Genomic DNA, 24,268 nt, shown 5'->3' on the forward strand with positions numbered 1-24,268 from the left:
ATTTTGACTGAGAGAATCATTGTCAGCACCTAGGATTTGCCTGGTGGAGCAAGAATTCTACTCTGCCTAATTCCTGAAATCCTCTTGTTCTATCCAGAGGATCTAAGGGAAAATGAATGAGGAAATAATTGTCATTAACAAATCAAAATAAAATCTGGAAGATTCTTGTAAAATGAAAAAATGAAACCAAGGTAAATAGCAGATATATGAGTGCGTATTCTGAAACTCTTGATGCTCATTTCAACTTTAAGAAAATGGTAATGTCCTTGTGGTTTAGAACAGTTAATCACCTAATAAATAGGTCACTAATGAGCATGTGCCAAGTAGTTAAGTTCTTGCCACCTCCATGGGAAACGTGGATGGAACTCCTGGCTCTTGGCTTCAGCCTGGCCAAGCCCTGGCTGTTGCAGCCATTTGGAGAGTGAACCAGCAGATAAAAGATCTCTATCTCTCTCTCTCTCTGTCTCTCTCTCCTCACTCACTCTCACTCTACTTTTCAAATATGTACACAAATGCATACATAAATCTTTTTGTAAAAATGATATGCAAAGCCAATATGAAAGAGAAACAAATGGAATAAAAAAAGAAAAACATACTCTCATATAAAAGTTAATAATTATTGAGTGAATAACTTATTCCGGGTGTCATTCTGAATTGCTTACATTAGCTCATTTAGTTATTACAATACCCCAGAAATTGGTTGTAATAGCTCTAGACATTTTAGGAGTGAAGAACCTGAGGCAGCACACACAGAGCTAAACTTTCACGGAGACAATGTATGAATTTCAAACCATTGATAAGTAACAATGGACAATAAGTACCACTTACTGTGTACAGACTTTGCTTTGCAAGTACCTTTAAGACATTTTCAGTCCTGCCCTATGATGTGGGCACTTTCACTGTGTCTTGCAAATGGCCAGGTCAAGCTGCACCTGTAAGTCATTGAACCAGAGGTTACGCAAGGCAGACTGCCTGCAGGGGCCAGTTTCTTTCCCAAATACCTGAAACATTGACATTTTGGGAACTGTCTCTTAGAGTGTTTTCTCAGACACTTTTTCTCGTGATCGACTTAAACTATTTGAAATGAGAAAAAATGTTAATTTTGACAAATGAGTAAACTTTGCCTTCTCTGAACTTTCACTTGTCTTCTTCAAGTATAAAAGAAATAGGTGGACCTGTGCCACGGCTCAATAGGCTAATCCTCCGCCTGCGGCGCCGGCACACCGGGTTCTAGTCCCGTTCGGGGCGCCGGATTCTGTCCCAGTTGCCCCTCTTCCAGGCTAGCTCTCTGCTGTGGCCCGGGGGGGCAGTGGAGGATGACCCAACTGCTTGGGCCCTGCACCCCATGGGAGACCAGGAGAAGCACCTGGCTCCTGGCTTTGGATCAGTGCAGTGCGCCGGCTGCAGTGTGCTGGCCACGGTGGCCATTGGAGGGTGAACCAACGGCAAAGGAAGACCTTTCTCTCTGTCTCTCTCACTGTCCACTCTGCCTGTCAAAACAAACAAACAAACAAAAAAAATAGGTGAACTATAAAATATATTTCAGCTGCACCATTCTATGAACAAAATGCTTTCAGCATTGCTTGCCAAAATTTCTTCTCTTCACAGTTATTTATTCTTGCATTTGTATATACTGGGACTTATGCTAAATTCTATTATTGCAATAATTAATCATCATTCATAATAACCATTTATTGATACTCACAGCATGTTATGTGCAGCACTTGGTTTATTTCATATAACCACCAAAAAAGCTTCACTTTTAATTGTGATTACTGTTCTTACAAATGAAGAATCTGAGCTTAGAGAGGCTTAGAACTTTATTCAAGTCACAGGACCAGTATGTGGCTAAGCTGTGCCCAAACCCAGAAAGCCTTGCTCTGAAACGGGGCCCACTCTCTTTCCCACTCATTCTGCTCTCTGGTTGCAGATACCATATCTGAATCATTGAGACAATTAGACCTGAGTGAAGATGGATCATTTAGTGTATGTGTGAGAATGTGAAATTAGGAGAAAGTTTGTGGAAAGATAAAACTTGAAGATGAGTTTATTTTGGTGTGAAACTTTTGAAATCTATATAGAATTTTTCATAATACACATTTTCCCTGAATTTTGGAAGACCCCTTGAATATATGATTGGAAAAATTTTTGCACCAAAATAAACTAATCTTTAAATGTGAATTTTTAAAGTACGCTTGTAAGTAATATCTGCCTAAAGTCATCTCTCTGAGCTGCCTAAGTGATGATTTCCATAACTGGGCCTTTTTCAGTGTGTTTTACATGTTGGGTCCAGAGGATCACCTTACAATATGGTTAGAGGAATCAATGGTTTAATCACTTTTTCCCTAAACATTGCAGACACTTTTTAGCAGCTCTTTGGCAGCTAGTAAAGAGAAGAACCCAGTAGGAATAAGCATAGAGTATCTGAATTGTGTGTGAGTCTTGAGCCTTGTTTATGATTGAAAAGGAGCTGATGAGAGATGATCAGGCATAGTACATGGGGAGCCAGGAGTGGGGAAGGGGGCCTAGTGTAAACTGTGTAAGTGGTGACCTAGAACAGCTAAGGGGTTACACAGAAGTTGTATATTATATAGAGGAAGGAAGCAGTAACTGAATGCCAAAGAGAAAGTCACTCACCAAGTCTGCCCCAGTGTGGCCATTGGCTGAAGGAAGCAAGGCTGTGTGCTGGCTGTTCTGCACGTAAGAAACTCCTAGAGCCTAGGGAGGTTTCTGAAGCCATAAACAAGAGTGTCAAATTGTTAAGTCAACAACAGGAGTCACTGTGTACTTACTCCTCATGTGGGATCTGTCCTTAATGTGTTGTCCAATGTGAATTGCTGCTATAACTAGTACTCAAACAGTAATTTACACTTTATGTTCTGTGTGGGTGCCAACTGATGAAATCTTTACTGAATATATATTGAATTGATCTTCTGTATATAAAGATAATTGAAAAAGAATCTTGATGTGAATGGAATGGGAGAGGGAGTGGGAGATGGGAGGGTTGGGGGTGGGAGGGAAGTTATGGGGGGGGGAGCCATTGTAATCCATAAACTGTACTTTGGAAAATTATATTTACTAAATAAAAGTTTTAAAAAATAAAAATAAATAAAAATAGATTGATAAAAAAAAAGAAACTCCTAGAAACACAGGTGCAGTGGCAAATGACTAGAACAAAGTCGTTGGCCTGGAAGGCTTGTGAAGTCATCCAGCCTGCACTCTGGGCTCCACTCTGTGCATATCAGCTACCCTACGTGGCAGTGATGGGGGCCCACTTTTCAGGTTGGCCCAGAATGAGTCTGAAGCCACCAGTCTGGTGATTACCTGCACTTGTCACAAGAAAGCCATGTCTTTTCTAAAACGTTCTACACTTACCTTATCCCCAGCCTGTCCGTAACAAGGATGACAGGCAGGTACGTCACCGTCCCCTAACAGAACTTAAGAGTGCAGAAGCTATTACTCAGTTAGTTACTTTATCATCTCTGTTCTAAATTCAGTTCCTCCAGTTTCTCTTTGGTTTTCTTTCTAAACTGTCAACACAGAAGACTAAATGTCATTTATGAAACTTGCGGCACTTATATCATTCAAAAAATGCAAACATCTCTTAATGTTGCTTAGAAACAGAGAATAAAAAATCATGCCTGTGTTGGGACAGGATGTTGTGAATAACAAGGAATCTCTGGACAAGTCAATTCTTTGAAAATATTTTAAAAATCCCTTCCTTCATTTCTCTAGATCTGTGTTTAATGACAAAAACAGTAGTGATAATAATATTCTCAGGAAGTGCTAGGGTAGACTGAATCGGGTATCATTTGGCAATGCTTACTATGTCATTAGAGTAACAAATACCATCCGCAAATCAGGAGTCTTCAATTGGTGTTCATACATGGCAGTTATTAATGAAAAGTATTACGTCATTCGTTTTAGTCAACATTTATGCTTGTTGAAGTTGTCTAACACTTTTGTATGTTGTTCACAGGAATGTAACCTGGAATAGTTTAGCTATCCCAGATACACACTGCTCACCTGAGCTAGAAGAAGGCTACCAGTGCCCACCAGGATTTAAATGCATGGACCTCGAAGATCTGGGACTTAGCAGGCAAGAGCTGGGCTACAGTGGCTTTAATGAGATAGGTCTGTCTTACTGGTAAAATACATTTTCAATTTTTATTTTATGATGTTTATGAAATGGGGAGAATGAATGTATGATTGAGATTTCATATTATCACTTGCTATGGTATAAAAGAAACACAAACAAATTTTAAATGTATGCCTTTATTATAATATATTCTACCCTATGGTCTGTATCATACGGACTGTGTATGATTCAACAATGTCTGTATGGAGTTAAAGATCTGTATTTGTTTAATACAGTCGGGGTTGACCCAAAGACAAGACTTGGTTTCTTTCCACATGTAACTGTGCATGTAAAGTGAGGTTAAGTCTTAAAATCTGTAACAGTCGGCATGGATGCATATGAGATTTTTTTTTAAGATTTATTTAATTTATTTGAAAGAGTTACAGAGAGAGGTAGAGAAAGAGAGAGAGAGGTCTTTCATATGCTGGTTCACTCCCCAGATGGCCGCAATGGCCAGAGTTGTGCCGATCCAAAGCCAGGAGCCAGGAGCTTCTTCCGGGTCTCCCACGTGGGTGCAGGGGCCCAAGGACCTGGACCATCTTCTACTGCTTTCCCAGGCCATAGCAGAGAGCTGGATTGGAAAAGGAGCAGCTGGGAGTAAAACTGGCACCCATATGGGATACCAGCGCTTTAGGCCAGGGCTTTAACCCACTGTGCCCCAGCGCCGGCCCAGCGTATGAGATCTAAAAAGTGCTCCTGGAACAGAAGGTGGCTAGTGGAATAATTAGTGAGCATACATCAGTGATGTACTAGAGACATGAACTTAACTGTGCATTTTTCTTGACACAACTGTACTTAAATGTGTACATTTCTTCTTGACTTGTGCTGTTAAGTCCTGAAAGGTGCCATTACACACATAACCAGAGAAGTCAGCATCTGCCACTTAATTGACATCATTGCATTTATTATATTCCATACAAGTTGCAAATAGTTAATTGCTAAGGCAAAATGACATGGACTTCTAAACAAATGTTTTATTCATTGAGAATTGTGACTAGAATCTTTTTTTTTTTTTTTTTTTTTTTTTTTTTTTTTTTTTTTGACAGAGTGGACAGTGAGAGAGAGAGAAAGGTCTTCCTTTGCCGTTGGTTCACCCTCCAATGGCCGCCACTGCCGGCGCGCTGCAGCTGGCGCACTGCGCTGATCCAAAGCCAGGAGCCAGGTACTTATCCTGGTCTCCCATGGGGTGCAGGGCCCAAGCACTTGGGCCATCCTCCACTGCACTCCCTGGCCACAGCAGAGAGCTGGCCTGGAAAAGGGGTAACCAGGACAGAATCCGGCGCCCCGACCGGGACTAGAACCCGGTGTGCCGGCGCCGCAGGTGGAAGATTAGCCTAGTGAGCCACGGCGCCAGCCTGTGACTAGAATCATTTTTAAAAAATCAAATTTTCTTTAAAGTTTCAAGATCCAAGGCATTTAAGAGAGTTGTGGATATCTTTTCAATGACTAATATGTGTAATAGGATGGTAGTTGTGTTGTTTTTGGCAGCCAAATTATGTCCTGGTGTTGATGTGGTGTCACATCTCAATGGGCAACTGTACAATGGTGGATCCCATAGCCAGACAAGAACATCAGCCCCTCCCATCCATAGATGGTAACCACTGTGACCCCAGCCAGTTGACCTTCCAGAATCAGAAAAAGTGGATGCTGAATCTTGTTCCCACGTTGCCTTTCAGCCCATAGCAGCTCCAGCATGGTGTGAGGAAACCTCCAAAAGTTTATTTTGAAGTTTTCCTTAATACACATTTTCCATGAACATTTTGAAGGTGCCTTGTATAGGTGGATCTCAAAAATTTTTGCATCAAAATAAATTTATCTCTATTCTATTTTCCCCAAAACGTGGTGAGGTACCCTCATGCTTCCCTGATTTGTTAATTAAACAACAAAGGAACAACTGCTTTTGAACAGAATATTGCACTGAACTTGGACTGAGAACCACAAACATATGATAACCTTTAAGTTCATTTTGAAAATAATATCTTAAACTTTCTTTTGAGCTTTTAAAATATATTTGAGAGGCAGAGAGACAGAGGAGAAAGAGGGAGGTCCCATCTGCTGGCTCACTCCAAAAGCGCACATGGCCAAACTCGAGGGAACTGAGTTCTGAAGCCAAGAGTCAGGTACTCAATCCAGGTCTCTCACATGGGTGACGGGAACTCAGTTACCTGAGTCACCACCACTGCCTCCAGGGTCTGCCAGCAAGAAGTTGGAGTCAGAAGCCTGAGCTGGACATTGAAACCAGATAATGCCAATCTGGGACATGGGAATCTTAACCGTGTCTTGACCACTAGGCTAAATGCCCTTCCCTTAACATTTGTGTTCCTGTATTTCAGCATGCCCTCTTATTGCGTCTCCAGAATTTGTTAGATGATGTTCTTCCATCTCTTTGAACAATAATATTCTTTCCTATTTCATAAAACTTCAGAAGCCAACTGAATGAAGCTTTTCAATTTGTTGTACTCTTAAACTTTATCTGAATTTGCAATTGGTCCTTTCCTATGTCTCAAAAGTACAGAAGCCTCTTAGATTATGACAGTAGCTTTCAGTTGTGAGCAGAAAATCACAAGTGTGATATGGGAGATGATGCATAGAGGCTGCATGGAAGAAGTTCCAGCCATCCTATCAGATAGGCTATGGAGACTGGCCTGTATTCAAGGGGTAGGCTGCCCTTCGACTAAACCATCTCCAATCTTTTGAAATAATGCTAAAGCAAATTACACCCTGGCCATTTAAAATGGAACCATTGTGTCTAAATTCAAAATGCTGCCTTTTATTCAAGTTGGCTAATTTTTTTCTTTACTGTGATATAGAATGACTTAGACTAATATAAGGTACAGTCTCTCCTTGAGAAAGCCTTCTTGCAAAGTCTGTTGGCTTGAGAGGTCCAGTTACAGGATGGCATTGCCCTGAGGGAAATGGGCCTCTGCTAAGGCATTGATACTAGGTAGCTGCACTGTTGATTTGCACATTTATCTCCCTGGGAGTTAAGATTCTTGAAAACAGGAAGTGCGTCTTTCATCTTCATGTCTCCAGGGCCTTCAATGCCTGGCTCATTGCAGCCTCTATAAATATTTACTAATGGATTGAAGAAAGTGTATGTTCTTTGGAATTCACTTGTAACCAGTCATATTTGTGTTAGGAGGAAGGGTCACAATAGAGAATTAGGTTGTTTTCTTGGTGTTCTTTTCCTTGGCTTTGTTTTTGTTGGAGACAGTCACTGCTCTTCATGAGTGTCTTTTCTGTACGAATTGAATGTAGTCTCTTTGCTTCTGTTTCTCAAATGACAATTGAACTCACCATCCTCATATGACTGATGGGTAGATAATGAAATGCTGACTTTGTACTAGAGTCAAAAAGATTTTTAAGTGGACACTGTAGTTTAGATAGAAATTGATAGCTACTTCTTAAGAGTATATAACTGTAGATATACAAATTGGTATATTTTTAGGAGGTTGTTTTTAAACTTCTTATAGAAAAAAAAAAAATAGTGTTTTCCCTAAAATGAGAAAAAGAAATTACCTTTATTAGACATTTGTGATCAGATCTTTATGCGTGTAGTTGAATTTAAAACATAATTAGGTGCCTAATTGTGCACATGAATTTGGCCAACATGATTTTATATGTAAGTTATCATAGTTAGCTAATAAGGAGCATATTTTCTTTTCTTACTAATCAAATTGCTGTAAAAATATTGTCTCAACTCATTTATAAATTTTCTTTTATGAGTAACTTTGCCTCATTAAATTTTAATATTGATTGGATTGAAAAACTCTAGTTTTGAAATACATTGTAAACCAGGATCATTAGGTGGAAAAACATTACAAAGAACCCCTGTTATAAGATTGGGGAGTAAAAACTTCTGTGCCTTTTTTTATGCCTAAAATCATTCAAATACAGACCAAGAAGTCTGAGAAACACACAAGCGATTTCCACTTAAGGACTCTGAAAATCCTGTAAGCACAAACCACACCATCAAAGGGCTGGTGAATACACAGAACTCCCTCGCAGGATTTTGTCTTGCGTGGATCATAGAGCCAACAAGACCCCCATCTGAAATGATGCATGTCCCTGAAAGGCACAGCAGGAATGAAAGAATCCTGCAGCTCCAAGGGGAATCGTAAAGTTGAAGCCCTCCTTCCTCTAAGTGATTGGTAGGTAGATAGAGTAGAGGAGAGACTCAGTTTTGAGGGGCCCCAATGCTAGCAATGGGGGTTGACAACAGCAAGATACAAAGTAAGCAATGGGGCTAGCATTGTGGTGTTGTAGGTTAAGCTACAGCCTGCAGTGCCAGCATCCCACATGGGCAGTGGTTTGTATTCCGGCTGCTCCTCTTCTGATCCAGCACCCTGCTAATGCTCCTGGGAAAGCAGTGGAGGATGGCCCAAGTGTTTGGGTCCCTGCACCGACATGTGAGACCTCAAAGAAGCTCCTTGCTCCTGGCTCTTGGCTTCAGTCTGACCCAGCCCTGACTGCTGGTGGCCATTTGAGGAGTGAACTAAGAGATGGAAGATCTCTATCTTTCTTACTCTGTCTCTCCCTCTCTCTGTAACTCTTTCAACTAAAATGAATCTTTAAAAAAAAAAGTAAGCTAAAAGATTGCAGATCTGACTATATCTTAGGATGTCTTGGGGAGCCTTTTAAAACATACCAATTCCCAAGCACCACTCGTAGGTGAATTAAATCAAAATCTTACAGTGATCCAAGGTATAGGTGTTTTTGAAAAGCTCTCCTGGTGATTGTAATGTGTGTGCATGCAGAATTGTGAGCCACTAGACTCAAGCAATGCATACATCTACACACACACACACACATATATACACACTTCCTTATAAAAACCTTTATGCCATCTGTCATAGTCCATTCCAGCTGTTCTAATAAAATACCAACTGGGTGGCTTGCTAATAGCAGGCTTTTGTTTATCGTTGTTATAGAGGCTGAAAAAGCTAAGATCAAGACACTGGAAGATCGTGTGTCTGTTGAGGGCTCTCCTCCTGGCTTACAGGATGGCACCTTCTTGTTGTGGCCTTGTATGGTGAACAGGTGGTGGGATATCTCTCAGAACTCTATTATAAAAGCATTAATAATGTTCAAGAAGGTCATGTGTTCATAGCATAATCACATCCCCAAACCCCTACCTCCTATTATATCAATGAGGGCTTATGGTTCCAACTTTGCAGCTGGGGAGACTCCAAGCTTTCAATCCATTACATTATCCCACATGACCCAGCTCCTTGCCTATGGAACAGTGACAACATCTGAGCTCATAAAAATAGATTCAAAGGTGAGTAATAATTAAATATAATCAAGGCTGTACATATCTGTATATACTTTTAGGTACACTTAAAACTGAGAAAAAAGCAAAATGCATGCTCATAAAACATGGAGAAACAAGGAACAAAATATACATATTTAGAGGGCACAGCCTGTCTCAGTAAATGAACACAGAGCTGTCAACACTGAAATTTAGCTTGGTAAAGTTGCTGTAATTCAAGGCTGAAGAAAACATCTACTGGGAATCCAGGGAAAGAAACGTTGAAGTTGATTTGTGTGTGTATGTTGGGAGTGTGGGAGTCGGAGATGGGGAGGGGAACATCAAGCTTGAAAGCTTCCACATTCAATTCTGGGATGAAAATGACAAAATGTTTACAAATCCCTTAAGGGAATAATGGGTCAAACTCTTAATTAAAAAAAAAAACAAAACAACAATTCTTTGAGAGGCACAGAAACAAGCTAACAGACAGACAGGTCTCCTTCCACTGATTCACAACCCAAATGCTTACATTGGCCATGGCTGAGGCCAAAGCCAGGAGCCAGGAACACAATCCAGGTACTCACATGAGTGGCAAGAATTTAATAACTTGAACCATCATGTGCTACCTCCAAGAGCGTGTACTGACAGCAAGCTGGAGTTATAAGCCCAAACTGGGATTAGAACCTACTCATTCCAATGTAGGAGGCAGGCATCTTGACTTCTAGACCAAAAGTCCTTTCCTTGTGGAATATTTAAGGGTAAACAAGACCCCATGGACTGTATTTTGCATGAAATCTTCTTAGAGACATTCAGCCAATGAAGAATGACTGGTCATGAGCCTTGTCTCTAGTATCCATTCACTGTAAGTCCGGAGCTAACACATCTGTGGAATTTACAGAATAAATTAAATTTGACAAATGACAGTATGCAGAAGAAAGAAAAAAAAAGGGGGGGGAAGGTAGTATAATGAGGTTTATGTCTTTTTAAAAATATTTACTTATTTATTTGAAAGGCAGAGAGAGATGGAGCGAGGGAGAGATGGAAACAAAGAGATCTTCCATCCGCTGATTCACTCTCCAAATGGCCACAACAGCCAGAGCTGAGCCAGGACAAACCTGGGAGTCAGGAGTTTCATCTGGGTCTCCCACGTGGGTGGAAGAAGCCCAAGCACTCGGGAAGTCTTCTGCTCCTTTTTCCAGGCCATTAGCAGGGAGCTGGATCAGAAATGGAGTACCTGCACCTGCGTAGGAGACCTGGAGGAAGGTCCTAGCTCCTGGCTTTGGATTGGCCCAACTCCAGCTGTTGGGGCCATCTGGGAAGTGAACCAGTGGATGGAAGACCTCTCTCTCTGTCTCTCCCTCTCTCTGCCTGTAACTCTGCCTCTCAAAAACACAAATCGATCTTAAAAAAAATCTAGGGCATACCATACAAAACACGAGAGAAGAGGCTGTGATTTTCTGTAACAGCTCTGAAAATAACAGGAAAGTAGAGCTGAAAAACATAATGTAGTCGTGTGTTTTATTCACACAGCTCTACAAGCGGGGAAACTCTCTGTAAGCAAGCAATGTGAGAGTTATACAGAGACTTACAGCACAGGCAAGGCTAAGCTCCCTCACCAGGACCTGCAGAACCCCACTAGAACATTCTGTCCTCAGCAAGCCTTTTCACCTCAATGTTTATTTAAGAAAATTCAAAGCATACGTTGCAAAGCTTAGTTTTATTGTTAATTTTGCAGTAGATTGTTAGATACCTTTACTGAGATGCTGATGGAAAGACCGCAGCCCAGACAGATGCATTATTCCAGGTAGAGAAAAGCAGCACCACATCCATCATACATGGGAAGAAGTCACAGCAAACACCATTACACTGGCAGTTTATGTGCCAAAATCATTCAAAAGAAGGTAAGACGGATGGTAGAGGAGATAAGTACAAAGCTATTCAGGTGCTGTTTTGAACCTTCCACTGATTTTATGATAAAGTAAATAATACAATTTTCCAGTTTGGATTAAATAACACTATGAGTGTCTTTTGATGATAGAATTCATCCTGCAAAGCCACTTAGGAAGTAAATAGTTGCCAAGCACTGTTTTGTGTCTTTAGAATCATAAGAATAAAAGAAAAAAGCCCAATTTTTAAAAATCCAGAATAAACTAAACCTGATTGAAACAATTTGTATCAAGGGAAGCGCCTATGCCAGATCAATGTGTAGATGAAGACATTCTACAGATAACCAATGGAAAAGATATTCAAATAGTGTATTCTTTCAATGCTAGATATACAGTGGGCTCCTTTGCCTATTTTCTAAATGCAACCATCAAAAGTAAGACCAGTGAATAAGACACTGTGTTCTGGTGACTAATTGTCCAACAGAAAGTGTCTAGTGTTGTCACTATGGTTATCACATACAGCCATTGCTGTCATTTATTGATTGCTTGCTATGTTCTGTCACCGGACAAGTTTTCTATCCTTTGTGTTTTTCATCTTCTAAATAAACCCAGAAGATATCACTGTGAACCCATGAACCAGTGGCAAGAATGAGAGGAGAAGGAGTTAACTTGCTCGGAGTGAGTGGCCTGTGTTCCTGTGGCTTGTCAGGACTGCTGGTGCATCAGAGTTTCATTAGGATCATGGAGGGGTGCATCCCCAACAGAATGACCCACCAGATGTCTTTGCCTTCTTGTCTTCTGCCCGAGTGTTTAGGAAGGAGGGATGGATGAATGGGTGCAGCTGCTGCTGCAAACCAATAGCCCGTCTAAATACCTATAATATAAATATTACTATACAAATAATATAAATATAAGATAGTACAATATTATAATATGTATAACTTTTATACCACTCACACACACCTGGGAGATAACCTAGTTTCCCAAGATACTTTATTGAGCTATTGACAGAAGAATAAGGATTTCAGCAAAAGATTGCAGACAATGGCAATAAAAATGAGTAAATGCTGTTCTTTTTTTCCTTTTCATTTGAGAGGCAGAGAGACAGGGAGGATTCTTATCTGCTAATTTACTCCCCAAATGCCCACAACTTCAGACTGAGCCGGGAGCTGAGAAGGCAGTCCAGGTTCCCACAGGAGGGGCAGGAACCCAAGGATTGCTGCCTTTCCGAGACGCAACAGCAGGCAGCTGGGGTCAGGAGCCAGAACCAGGAGTGAAACCCCGGCACTCTGATGTCAGGTGTGAATGAAGGAATCACTTTTTATAATTCTTATTTATTTACTTTTGCTTTATTTGAAAGGTGTCAGATAGATACAGATCATCCATTCACTGGCTCACTTCCTGAGCTCCTCAAAACAGTCAGGGCTGGTCCAGGCCAACGCTACTCAGTTAGTAAATATTTAAAACATCATCTGTTGTCTCCCATGGTGTACATTAGCAGGAAACTGGATCAGAAGTGGAGTAGCTGAGACTGGAACCAGGCACTTGAATAAGGCATCTTAACCACTATGCCAAATGCCCATCTCAGGATGCTAGCTAGCATCTTTATTGAAATCTTAACTCTAGACTAAACACCCACCCCTACATACTGCTTTTGATACAAAATTAGATAGCAGACATTTACAAATCTGGCTACAGATTTGAGTCAGGTTTACACTTATTTGAACTAAATTCAAAGCACCATTTAAAAATATATGTGGGATATCCAAGAAGTTTACAAAAAGTGTGTATTATGAAAAAATTGATATGGATTTCAAACTTTTTATACCAAAATAAACATTTTAAAAATTTGTATTAATATAAAGAGAAAAAATTTCATGTGTTTCATAGGTACAAAATTCTAAGAAGGTAACCATACTTCCCTTCCTCCCTTTTTCCCTCCCTCAATCCCCCTCCTTGTCCCTTTCTTTGTTTTCTTTAAATTTTGCAAAAACATAATTTCAGTTCTCTCTGTAATCAGAGGCTCAATGCACCACTAATCCTAATATTCAACAAAAAAAGATAAAGTCCACAGTTCCACATGAATATAAACAAAGGATAAAACAATTATAAGATGTCCATTTCATTCTTACACATTTTTTTGTATTCTATATTTACTGCTTCACATCAGAGAAAACATGATATTTGTCTTTTGGGGACTGACTTATTTCACTATGCATAATGGTTTAATTTCCTGTTTTCCTTATCCTTATGAAGTGGCCATATATATGTTTACTGTATGTAATTGATAGCCTCATGCATTTATTTCTTCTATGTGAATTTTGTTTGCTTTTCATTTAAGATGTGAATATTTCATTTCCTTTCTGAGTTCCTGCAAATAAACCAATAATTTTAGCTTAGATAGTTTTAGTAGGGCATATTAGTTATATTTATTACAGCTGTGACAGAATATATGGTATTTGTCCCTTTGGGACTGGCTTATTTCAATACATGATGTTTTTCAGATTCATCCATTATGTTACAAATGACTAGATTTTGTTTTTTCAACTGCTGTGAAATATTCCATATTGTACATACCCCATAATTTTTATCCAGTCTTTGGTTGATTGGCATTTAGGTTGATTCCATGTCTTAGCTATAGTGAATTGAGCTGCAGTAAATGTGGGGGTGCAGATAACTCTTTAATTTACTGATTGCATTTCCCTTGGATAAATCCCCAGGAGTGGGATAGCTGGGTCATATTGTAGGTCTATATTCGTATTTCCTAGGTATCTCCATATAGTCTTCATAGTGGCTTTACCAGTTTACATTCCCACCAACAATGGATTAGGGTACCTTTTTCCTCACATCCTCACCAGCATTTGTTGTTTGTTGATTTCTGTATGAGAGCCATTCTAACAGAGGTGAGATGAAACCTCATTGTGGTTTTGATTTGCATTTCCATGATGGCTAATGATCCTGAGCATTTTTTCATGTGTCTGTTAGCCATTTGGGTTTCCTCTTTTGAAAAATGTCTGTAAAGTACTTTGCCCGTTTCTAAACTTGGTTGTTTGTTTTGTTATTGTGGAGTCTCTTGAGCTCTTTATATATTCTGGTTATTAATCCTTCATCAGTTGCAGAGTTTACAAATAATTTCTCCCATTCTGTTGGTTACCTCTTCACTTTCCTGAGTGTTTCTTTTGCAGTACAGAAGCTTCTCAATTTGATGTCATCCCATTTGTCAATTTTGGCTTTGATTGCTCATGTCTCTGGGGTCTTTTCCAAGAATTCTTTGCCTGTGCCAAAGTCTTGCAGGGTTTCCCCAAGTTCCCTAACAATTTGATGGTGTTGAGTCATAGATTTAGGTATTGAATCCATTTTGAGTGGATTTTAGTGTATGGTATAAGGTAGGGGTCTTGTTTCATACTTCTGCATGTGGAAGTCTTATTTTCCCAGCACCATTTGTTGAAGAAACTGTTCTTGCTCCAGGGATTGGTTTTAGCTCCTTGGTGAAATCTAAGTTGGTTGTAGATACTTGGATTGATTTCTGGCATTTCTATTTTGTTCCATTGGTCTAGCCATCTGTTTTTGTACTAGTACCAGGCTGTTTTGATTATAACTGCCTTTTAGTATACTTTGAAATCTGGTATTGTGATGCCTCCAGCTTTGTTTTTGTTGTGTAAGATTGCTTTAGCTTCGAGGTCTCCTGTGCCTCCACATGAATTTCAGCATCACTTTTTCTAGATCTGAGAAGAATATCTTTGGTATTTTGATTGGGATTGCATTAAATCTGTAAATTGCTTCTGGAAGAATGGACATTTTGATGATATTGATTCTTCCAATCCATGAACATGGAAGATTCTTCCATTTTTTTCATATCTTCTTCTATTTCTTTCTTTAATGTTTTGTCATTCTCATCATAGAGATCTTTGACATCCTTGGTTAAATTTATTTCAAGATATTTTGTAACTGTTCTGAATATGTTCCCTTCCGACTCTGCCATCTTAATTCTTCTCAATAACCTACTTTGTATTTACTTTATATGCACAGGCTTAAAGCTCCATTAAATAAAGAATTCAAAAAGTAAAGAGTAGAAAACCCACTGTTCTGCAGGAATATAGACATGGGCTATCAACAATAATCAAATCATGTGTGTCATTTTCACTCATATACTTTAAGGTTTTATCAGCTACCACAAATCACAGAAAACATGATGTTTGTCTTTCAGTCTGGAATATTTCACTAAGCATAATGCTTTCCAGTTGCATCCATTTGGTTGCGAAAGATAGGATTTCATTCTTTTTCTATGACTGAGTAGTATTCCATCATATATATATGCATGTATATGGTATATATGTGATATATATGGTATATATATGATATATATGCATGCATGCATACATACATACGTAAAAATTTTTAAAACATCATAAAGCCTTCCATATATGTGTATATATCCTCCTTAAATCATTACAGAGAACAACTACAGGTCATCAGCTTCATAGACCTTACAATGTGGATCAGTGATGCTTCTACAAATATAAGGCAATGACTTGTAATGTTTGTAAAATTTCTTCCAGCAATGATAAATTATTTGTGCCTTTCAAGAAAATATAGAAATTTGGAGTGCCTGAACCAGGCACTCTCACCACTGCTGAAGCAGGAGGTCATGGATTTGACATTTTGGACTGCAATTGTTCTCCAAAGGGAAACTTATTTTAGCTGTTAGTTACTTTTGTGGTAGTTTCTTCCTTTAACTTTGGCTGGTATTGACCATAAGATAAGGACTCAGCTCTCTGTACAGGTCATGAATCAGTTTTATTAAATATTGGTGAAAACCATCAGTGACTGATTTCCTCCCTGGTAGAGTTGTTTGCTTGGAACTGTCTCTGTGTCTTGCTGAAATAGGATTCACGATGAATGAACCCGCCTGTACAGGGCTTGTATTTCATTTGTAATGCAGAATTTGCTTGACTTTCAAATTCCTGCCTTATATTTTTTCTGTTGGCATTATATTATTTTTATAATTTGTCCCTTATAACAGTTGATATTAAATGTGGACATAAAATATGATAAAAAAATTACTTTTATTCAAATGATAATGGAATATAAGCTGAACTTTGTTGATGTTGCTGCTGCAAATTGGTTCATCAGATTTCAGTGATGTTCAGCCATATTTCATGTTACCTTGTAAGATATCAGATGAATCTATACAAATGAATATAAATAGAAAACTATTATATATCTATAACTGTGATTTATTTCAGAGTGTACATTTTTATTGCAGATGCATAACAAAGCCACAGTAAAAACTGGTTTGTAAAATATATAATGGAGATTTATAATGCTTTCTGGAAAATAGCAAAGGATTATTTTCCTTGCTTTTGTCTTTATATTTAGCATTGCCACTGGAATTATGTATCAACTTTCATGAAAAATACATATGGAAGAGAGAATACATGGCATAGAATTCAACCAAAGGTGATTAATATAATCTGTGATAATTCTGTATTGAGTCTGTGATAGAATTCCTTTCTTGTGGAATAAGGAAAATCTGACATTTCACAAGAGGAATAGCTGTGAAAACCATTAGTCAAATCAGCAAGAGTTTATCCCTATGGCACAGGGACAATGCTTTCAAGTTATATACTTAGGTATATCTGTGATGGGTTTCAGACTCAGTCTTGGGTTTCATTGGATTGTCCTTCAGGGTCACAGACTAGATTAAAACTGAACTTAGATATACATTCTTCAGAATCCTAGGAAGAAAAAATGTTTAAAGGTTGAAATTCCAAATGTACTTTAAAAAGAAAAACTGGTGTCCAGCCAATGTGCAGCAGTTCTTGTTGAATGGATTCAACAAGACAGCTGCTATAGTGAGTTTTCATCAGACAATAGAAGGAGATTTTTTAAAGTGGAATTTGAGGTCATAAAATGATGATATTTTATATTATATGTAGAAGACAATACTCATTGGAAATATCCAGTGGTGTCTAAGAAATGCCATTTTTAGTTATATTTTAAATATTTATAAATTCCAAAAAATGCTTCAAACAATATGAGAGATGTAATAAATAAATGTAATCTATCTTCTATATATCATGCCTTACTGCTCTCCTTTTAAAAATTATTTATTTATTTATTTGAAAAACAGGATTAAGGAGAGGCAAAGGCAGAGAGAGAGATTTTCCACCTGCTGGTTCACTCCCCAAATGGTTGAAAGGCCAGAGCTGTGCAGATTTGAAGCCAGGAGCTAGGAGTTTCTTCTGAGTCTCCCATAAGGGAGCAAGGGCCCACGAACTTGGGCCATCTTCTACTGCTTTCTCAGGCCATAGCAGAGAGCTATGGATGGGAAGTGGAGCAACCAGGTCTTGAACCGGCACCCATATGGAATGCTGGTGCTTCAGGCCAGGGCGTTAACCCACTGTGCCACAGTGCCGGCCCCCTGAGGCTCTTGACATGAAGTGCCAAGGCTATGGAAGCCTTTTGAGTGCACAATCTCCAGCATTATTTAGACAGGGCCATAAGCAAAATGGAAATTCTCTTCTCCCTTCAGAGAAAAATACATCCTTCTTTAATGGCCCTTTCTTCCCACTAGGGTCTCACTCACAAAGATCCTTCATAGAGATCATTTTTTTGCCACATTTTCTTGGCTTTCCATGCCTGAAATGCTCTCATGGACTTTTTAGCCAGATCAGAATGCCTTAAGGGCTGATTTTGACGTCAGAGTGCTCTTTAGGGCATTTGTCATTCTGTGAGTCTGCTGTCTGGACTGCTTCACGTGCTAGAATATTCTCTCCTTTTTAATTCTATCTATTGTTATCACAGATACTTGGTCCTATTTATGTTATCCCTTTGGCATTTAATCCTATCTATATGATCAATTGCATATTTAATATGATCACTTTGACACATAAGATAGCATTAGTACCATTAGCTTAATGGGATTTAGAATCCCATGGCAAGTTTTTAGCTATACCCTTAGTGATAAGTTCGTGGAAATGTGGGCCAAACTGTACAGTTCCTCCCTCTCTTATCCCCACTCTTATTTTTAACAGTTATCTATTTTAAATTAGATTTATACATCTTTGAATAATTACATGTTAAGTAAAGAGTTTGACCAATGGTATTAAGTAGAAAAAGGAAATAATAAAATAAGACGATAAACTGTTTCTTGACAGTCAAGAAAACCACTGTTCAAGTCATTGTTTCTCATAGTGTCAATTACACTTCTACAGGTTTCCTTTTAGGTCTCTGTTATCACAGATCAGGGAGGACATATGGTATTTGTCACTTTGGGACTGGCTTACTTCACTAAGTGTGATGTTTTCAAGATTCACTCATTTTGTTGCAAATGACTGGATTTTTTTTAAACACTGTGAAGTATTCCATAGAGTACATATCCAATAATTTCTTTATCAAGTCTTCCGTTGAAGCGCATTTAGGTTGATTCCTTGTCTTAGCTATTGTGAATTGAGCTGCAATAAACATGGAGGTGCAGATAGCACTTTGTTTACTGATTTCATTTCCTTTGGGTAAATTCTGAGTAGTGGAATGGCTGGGTGGTTGGTAGGACTATATTCAGTTTCTGAGGTATCTCCAAACTGTCTTCTATAGTGGCTTTACCAGTTTGTATTCCTACCAACAGTGGGTTGGGGTACCTTTTCCCCACATCCTCCCCAAGGTTTGTTGTTTGTTGATTTCTGTATGAAAGCCTTTCTAAACGGGTTGAGGTGAAACCTCATTGTGGTTTTGATTTGCATTTCCCTGACAGCTGGTGATCCAGAACATTTATTGGCCATTTTGATTTCCTCCTTTAAATAATGTCTATTTAAGTCCTTGGCCATCCCTTAACTGTGTTGGTTGTTATGTTGTTTCGGAGTTACTTGATCTCTTTGTAGATTTGGTTATTAATCCTTTATCAATTGCATAGCTTACAAATAATTTCTGCCATTCTGTTGGTTGCCTCTTCACTTTCCTGTTTCTTTGGCCATGAAGAAACCTCTCAATTTGAAGTAATCCCATTTGTTAATTTTGTCTTTGACTGCCTGCACCTCTGGGGTCTTTTCCAAGAACTCTTTGCCTATGCCAATATCTCGCAGGGTTTCCTCAATGTTCTCTAATAATTTGATGGTGTCAGGTCATAGATTTAGATCTTTAATCCACATTGAGTGGATTTTAGTGTACAGTGTAAGGCAGGGGTCTTGCTTAATACTTCTGCATGTGGAAATCAGTTTTCCCAGCACCATTGCTTAAAGATACTTTTCTTGCTCCAGGGATTGGTTTTAGCTCCTTAATCAAATATAAGTTGGTTGTAGATGTTTGGATTGATTTTTGGTGTTTCTGTTCTCTTCTGTTGGTCTGTCCATCTATTTTCATAACAGTATCAGTTAGTTTTGTTTATAACTGCTGGTAGGATGTCTTGAAATCTGGTATTGTGATGCCTCCAGCTTTGTTTTGTGTGTGTGTGTGTGTGTGTAAGATTGCTTTAGCTTCAAAGTCTCCTATGACTCCATATGAATTTCAGCATCATTTTTTCTAAATTTGAGAAGAATGACTTTGGCATTTTCATTGGTATTGCATTGAAACTTAAATTGCTTTTGGAAGAATGGATATTTTGATGATATTGATTCTTCAAACCATGAACATGGAAGAGTTTTCCATTTTTTTGTATCTTCTTATATTTCTTTCTTTAATGTTTTGTAATTCTCATCATAGAGATCTTCGTCATCCCTGGTTAAATTGATTCCAAAGTATTTGATTTCTTTTCGTAGCTATTGTGAATGGGATTGATCTTAGAATTTCTTTTTTTTTTTTTTTGACAGGTAGAGTGGACAGTGAGAGAGAGAGACAGAGATAAAGGTCTTCCTTTTGCTGTTGGTTCACCCTCCAATGGCCGCCACGGCCGGAGCACTGTGGCCGGTGCACTGCACTGATCTGAAGGCAGGAGCCAGGTGCTTCTCCTGATCTCCCATGGGGTGCAGGGCCCAAGCACTTGAGCCATCCTCCACTGCACTCCCTGGCCACAGCCGAGAGCTGGCCTGGAAGAGGGGCAACCGGGACAGAATCCGGCGCCCTGACTGGGACTAGAACCCGGTGTGCCGGTGCCGCAGGTGGAGGATTAGCCTATTGAGCCGCAGCACCAGCCTGAATTTCTTCCTCAGCCATGTCTTTTTCTGTGTATACAGAGGCTGTTAATTTTTGTGTGTTTACTTTTACACACTTGGTCTTAGCCAAAAGGCCGAGAAGCAATTGTGTGTTTATTTTATATCCTGCTACTTTACCAAATTCTTCTATGAGTTCCAATATCCTTTAGTGGAGTCTTTTGGATCCCCTAATATATAGAATCACGTCATCTTCAAATAGGAATATTTGACTTACTCTTTCTCAATTTGTATCCCTTTGATTTTTTTTCTTCTTACCTACTGGCTCTGGCTAAAACTTCCAGAACTAGTTTGAATAGCAATGGTGAGAGTGGGCATCCGCTTCTGGTACAGGATCTCCATGGGAATGCTTCAACCTTTTCCTAATTCATTAGGACTCTAGCTGTGGGTTTGTCATAAATTGCCATGATTCTGTTGAGAAATATTCCTTCTATACCCAGTCTGCTTAGAATTCTCATCATGAAAGGGTGTTGTATTTTATCAAATGCTTTCTCTACATCTCTTGAGATAGTCATATGGTTTTTGTTCAGCAGTTTGTCAATGTGATGTTTCAGATTGATTGATCTGTAAATGTTGAACCATCCCTGCATACCAGGGATAAATCCCACTTGATCTGGGTAGATGATCTTTCTGATGTGTTGTTGGATTTTTTGGATAGATTTTGTTGAGGATTTTTGCATTAATGTTCATCAGGGAAATTGGTCTGTAATTTGCTTTCTCTGTTGCATCTTTTTCAGGTTTAGGAATTAAGGTAATGCTGGCTTCATAGAAAGAATTTGAGATGATTACCTCTATTTGAATTATTTAGAATAACACGAGAAGAATTGGAGTTAGTTCTTCTTGAAATGTCTGGTAGAATTCAGCAGTGAAGCTATCCAGGACTGGGTTTTTCTTTGTTTGGAAGTCCTTTATTACCAATTCAATTTCTGTCTTGGTTATGTGTCAGTTTAGGTTTCCTATGTCTTTATGGCTCAATTTAGGTAGGAAACTATCCATTTCTTTTAGGTTTGTTGCCATGTAGCTCTTTGTAGTAATTTCTGATGATTCTTTTTATTTCTGTGGTGTCTGTTGTTACATTTCCTTTTCATTTCTAATTTTATTGATTTGGGTCTTCTCTCTTTTTTTTGGTTAGTTGGGCCAATGGTGTGTCAATTTTGTTTATTTTTTTCAAAAACCAGCTCTTTGGTTTTTTTATTGAATTTTGTTGATATTCTGTAATTTTCATTATTTCTTTTTTTCCTTCTCGTTTTGGGCTTGGTTTGTTGTTGTTTGTCTAGATTTTGAGATGCATCAATAGCTCATTTATTTGGTGCTTTTCCAATTTCTTGATGTAGGCATTTATTGCTGTAAACTTTCCTATTATCACTGCTTTTAGTGTATCCCATATGTTTTGATATGTTGTGTTGTCATTTTGAATTGTTTCCAGAAATTATTTAATTTCTCTTTTGTTTTCTTCTGTGACCACTGTTTAGTCATGAACATGTTGTTCAGTCTCTGTGTTTGCATTTGCTTTAGAGATTCCTGAGTTGCTGATTTCCAGCTTCATTCCACTGTGGTCTGAGAAGACACAAGTTATGATTTCAATTTTTTTGAATTTGCTGAGACTTGCTTTATGGCCTAGTATCTGGTCAATCCTAGAGGATGTTCCATGCACTGCTGAGAAGAATGTGTATTCTGAAACTGTAGGATGAAAAGTTCTGTAGATTCCTGTTAGCTCTATTTCGTCTATAGTATTGATTAACTCTGTTGTTTCCTTATTGATTTTTGCCTGGTGTGGGGAGCAGGGCCCGTCGCCCGGGAGACAAATAAATACTGAGGACAAATACTGAGATTACCGAGACTAGACTAAACTACTGGAACTGCTAAGACTAACTCTATGCATCTGATCTCCCACCATATGGCGCTGAGAGGAAGTAAACAACTTTCACACAGCTGCCCCACCAATTCGACTAACAAGCTGCAGGAGCTGATCCTGCCCCTGATTGGAGGAGAGCAGCATGCTCAGCGCATGGGGAGAGAACGCCAGCAGAGTTGGGATTGGTGGAAGAGGACTATAAAGGAGGAGAGAGACAACATGCGGAAGGAACATCTGAGGAACCCCTGAGAGAGCTGGCTGGTGGTGTGCCGCTCCTCCGCAGAAGCGGGGGAAGTGGCGGGGGTGCTGCCCCTCCGCAGAGGTGGGGCGGACAGCAGCAAACCCGGGAAGGGCCAGGCAAAGAGAACAGCGCAGGGTCCGGTGTCATTCCTCCACGAGTGGGGGAGCGACAGCCTGGTTGATCTGTCCATTGCTTAAAGTGAGGTATTCACATCCCCCAATACTACTGTTAGAGTTTAAGTCTCCCTTTAAATCCCTTGACCTTTCTTTTAAATAGCCAGGTGCCCTGTATTTAGGTGCATTTACATTCATAATAGTTACATCTTCCTGTGTAATTGATCCTTTAACATTTTATAGTGTGCTTCTTTGTATCTTTTAAGTTTTTGTGTTAAAGTCTATTTTTGTCTGATATTAAAATGGCTACACCAGCTCTTTTTTGGTTTCTGTTGGTTTTAATATCATTTTCCATACTTTCACTTTCAGTCTGCATGCATCTTTGTTGGTGAGATGTGTTTCTTGTAGGCAGCAAAAAGATGGGATTTGTTTTTTAATCCATTCAGCCAGTCTGTGTCTTTTCACTGGAGAGTTGAGGTTATTTACATTCAAGGTGACTATTGATAAGTAATGACATGGTCCTTCCAGTTTTCCAAAAATATTCATATTTTGTACTTTGAATTTCCTTTGAACTTTTACCGAGAGATTTTCTTCCTTTATCTTCTTTCATAGAGATGACTACGTTTCTGTGTTTCTGTGTGTAATACATCCTTAAGCATCTTTTGTATGGCTAGATAGGTGGTGACAAATTCTTTCAATTTTTGTTTGATATGGAAGGTCTTTATTTCACCTTCATTCATAAATGAGAGCTTTGCAGGTCATAATACTCTGGGATGACAGTTTTTTTCTCTTAAAATTTTGACTGTATCTCGCCATTCTCTCCTAGCCTAAAGAGTTTCTGATGAGAATTCTGCTGTGTCTATTTGGAGATCCTCTGGAAGTAACCTGGTGTTTCTCTCGTGAACATTTTAGAATCATCTCTTTATGTTTTAATGTGGTGAGTTTGATTACAGTGTGTTGTGGCAAGGATTCTTCCTGGTCATGTCTGTTTTGAGTTCTATGTGCTTCCTGTACTTGGATGTCTCTTTCTTTCTCCAAACTAGGGAAATTTTCTGTTACTATTCCACTAAAAAGACCTTCTAATCCTTCCTGTCTTTCTATGCCTTCAGTGACTCCTAGAACCTGTTATTGGATCTTTTATAGTATCCTATAGATTCCTAACAGTGTTTTTTGGTTTTCTAATTTCCTCTTCTTGTCTTTGGTCTGACTGCATAATTTCCTGTGCTTTGTCTTCTAAGTCTGATATTCTTTCTTCTGCTTCACCAATTCTGTTGTTGAGGCTTTCCACTGCATTTTTTTTTGTTCTGTTGATTTCTTCTTTTCATTTTGATTTCTCTTTAAGATCTCAATTTCATGGGAGAAATTTTCTTTCATGTCCTGTACAGATTTCAGTAGTTTGTTTATTTGCTTCTGATTACTTCTGTATAATCTTATGATCAATTTTTTAAATTCCATTTCTTGCATTTCTTGTATTTCATCATCTAAACAATCTAGTTTTGAAGTGTTTTGTTCTTTGGGGGTTGTCATGTTGTCTTCCTTATTCTTGTTTCTTGAATTGATGTGTTTATTGTTTAGCATTTGTGGAGTTTGTTTTTTTTTTTTTTTTTTTTTTTTGCTGTGGTTGCTTTTATCTTTGTGCTA

General features: G+C 38.8%; 1 protein-coding gene across 2 annotated transcripts in view; it reads left to right on the forward strand.

The window, feature by feature from the left end:
* NALCN (sodium leak channel, non-selective) overlaps positions 1-24,268 on the forward strand; it is a 368,383-nt gene that overhangs the window by 64,716 nt on the left and 279,399 nt on the right. For both annotated transcript variants that reach the window (XM_089303460.1, XM_051849987.3), the window contains exon 7: positions 3,980-4,134. In XM_089303460.1, coding sequence (XP_089159586.1) covers positions 3,980-4,134 — 155 coding nt within the window. The remainder of the gene's footprint in view (positions 1-3,979; positions 4,135-24,268) is intronic.

The sequence above is a fragment of the Oryctolagus cuniculus genome, chromosome 9, assembly GCF_051225735.1.
Source record: "Oryctolagus cuniculus isolate XC-2025 breed Fujian yellow rabbit chromosome 9, ASM5122573v1, whole genome shotgun sequence".
NCBI lineage: Eukaryota > Metazoa > Chordata > Mammalia > Lagomorpha > Leporidae > Oryctolagus > Oryctolagus cuniculus.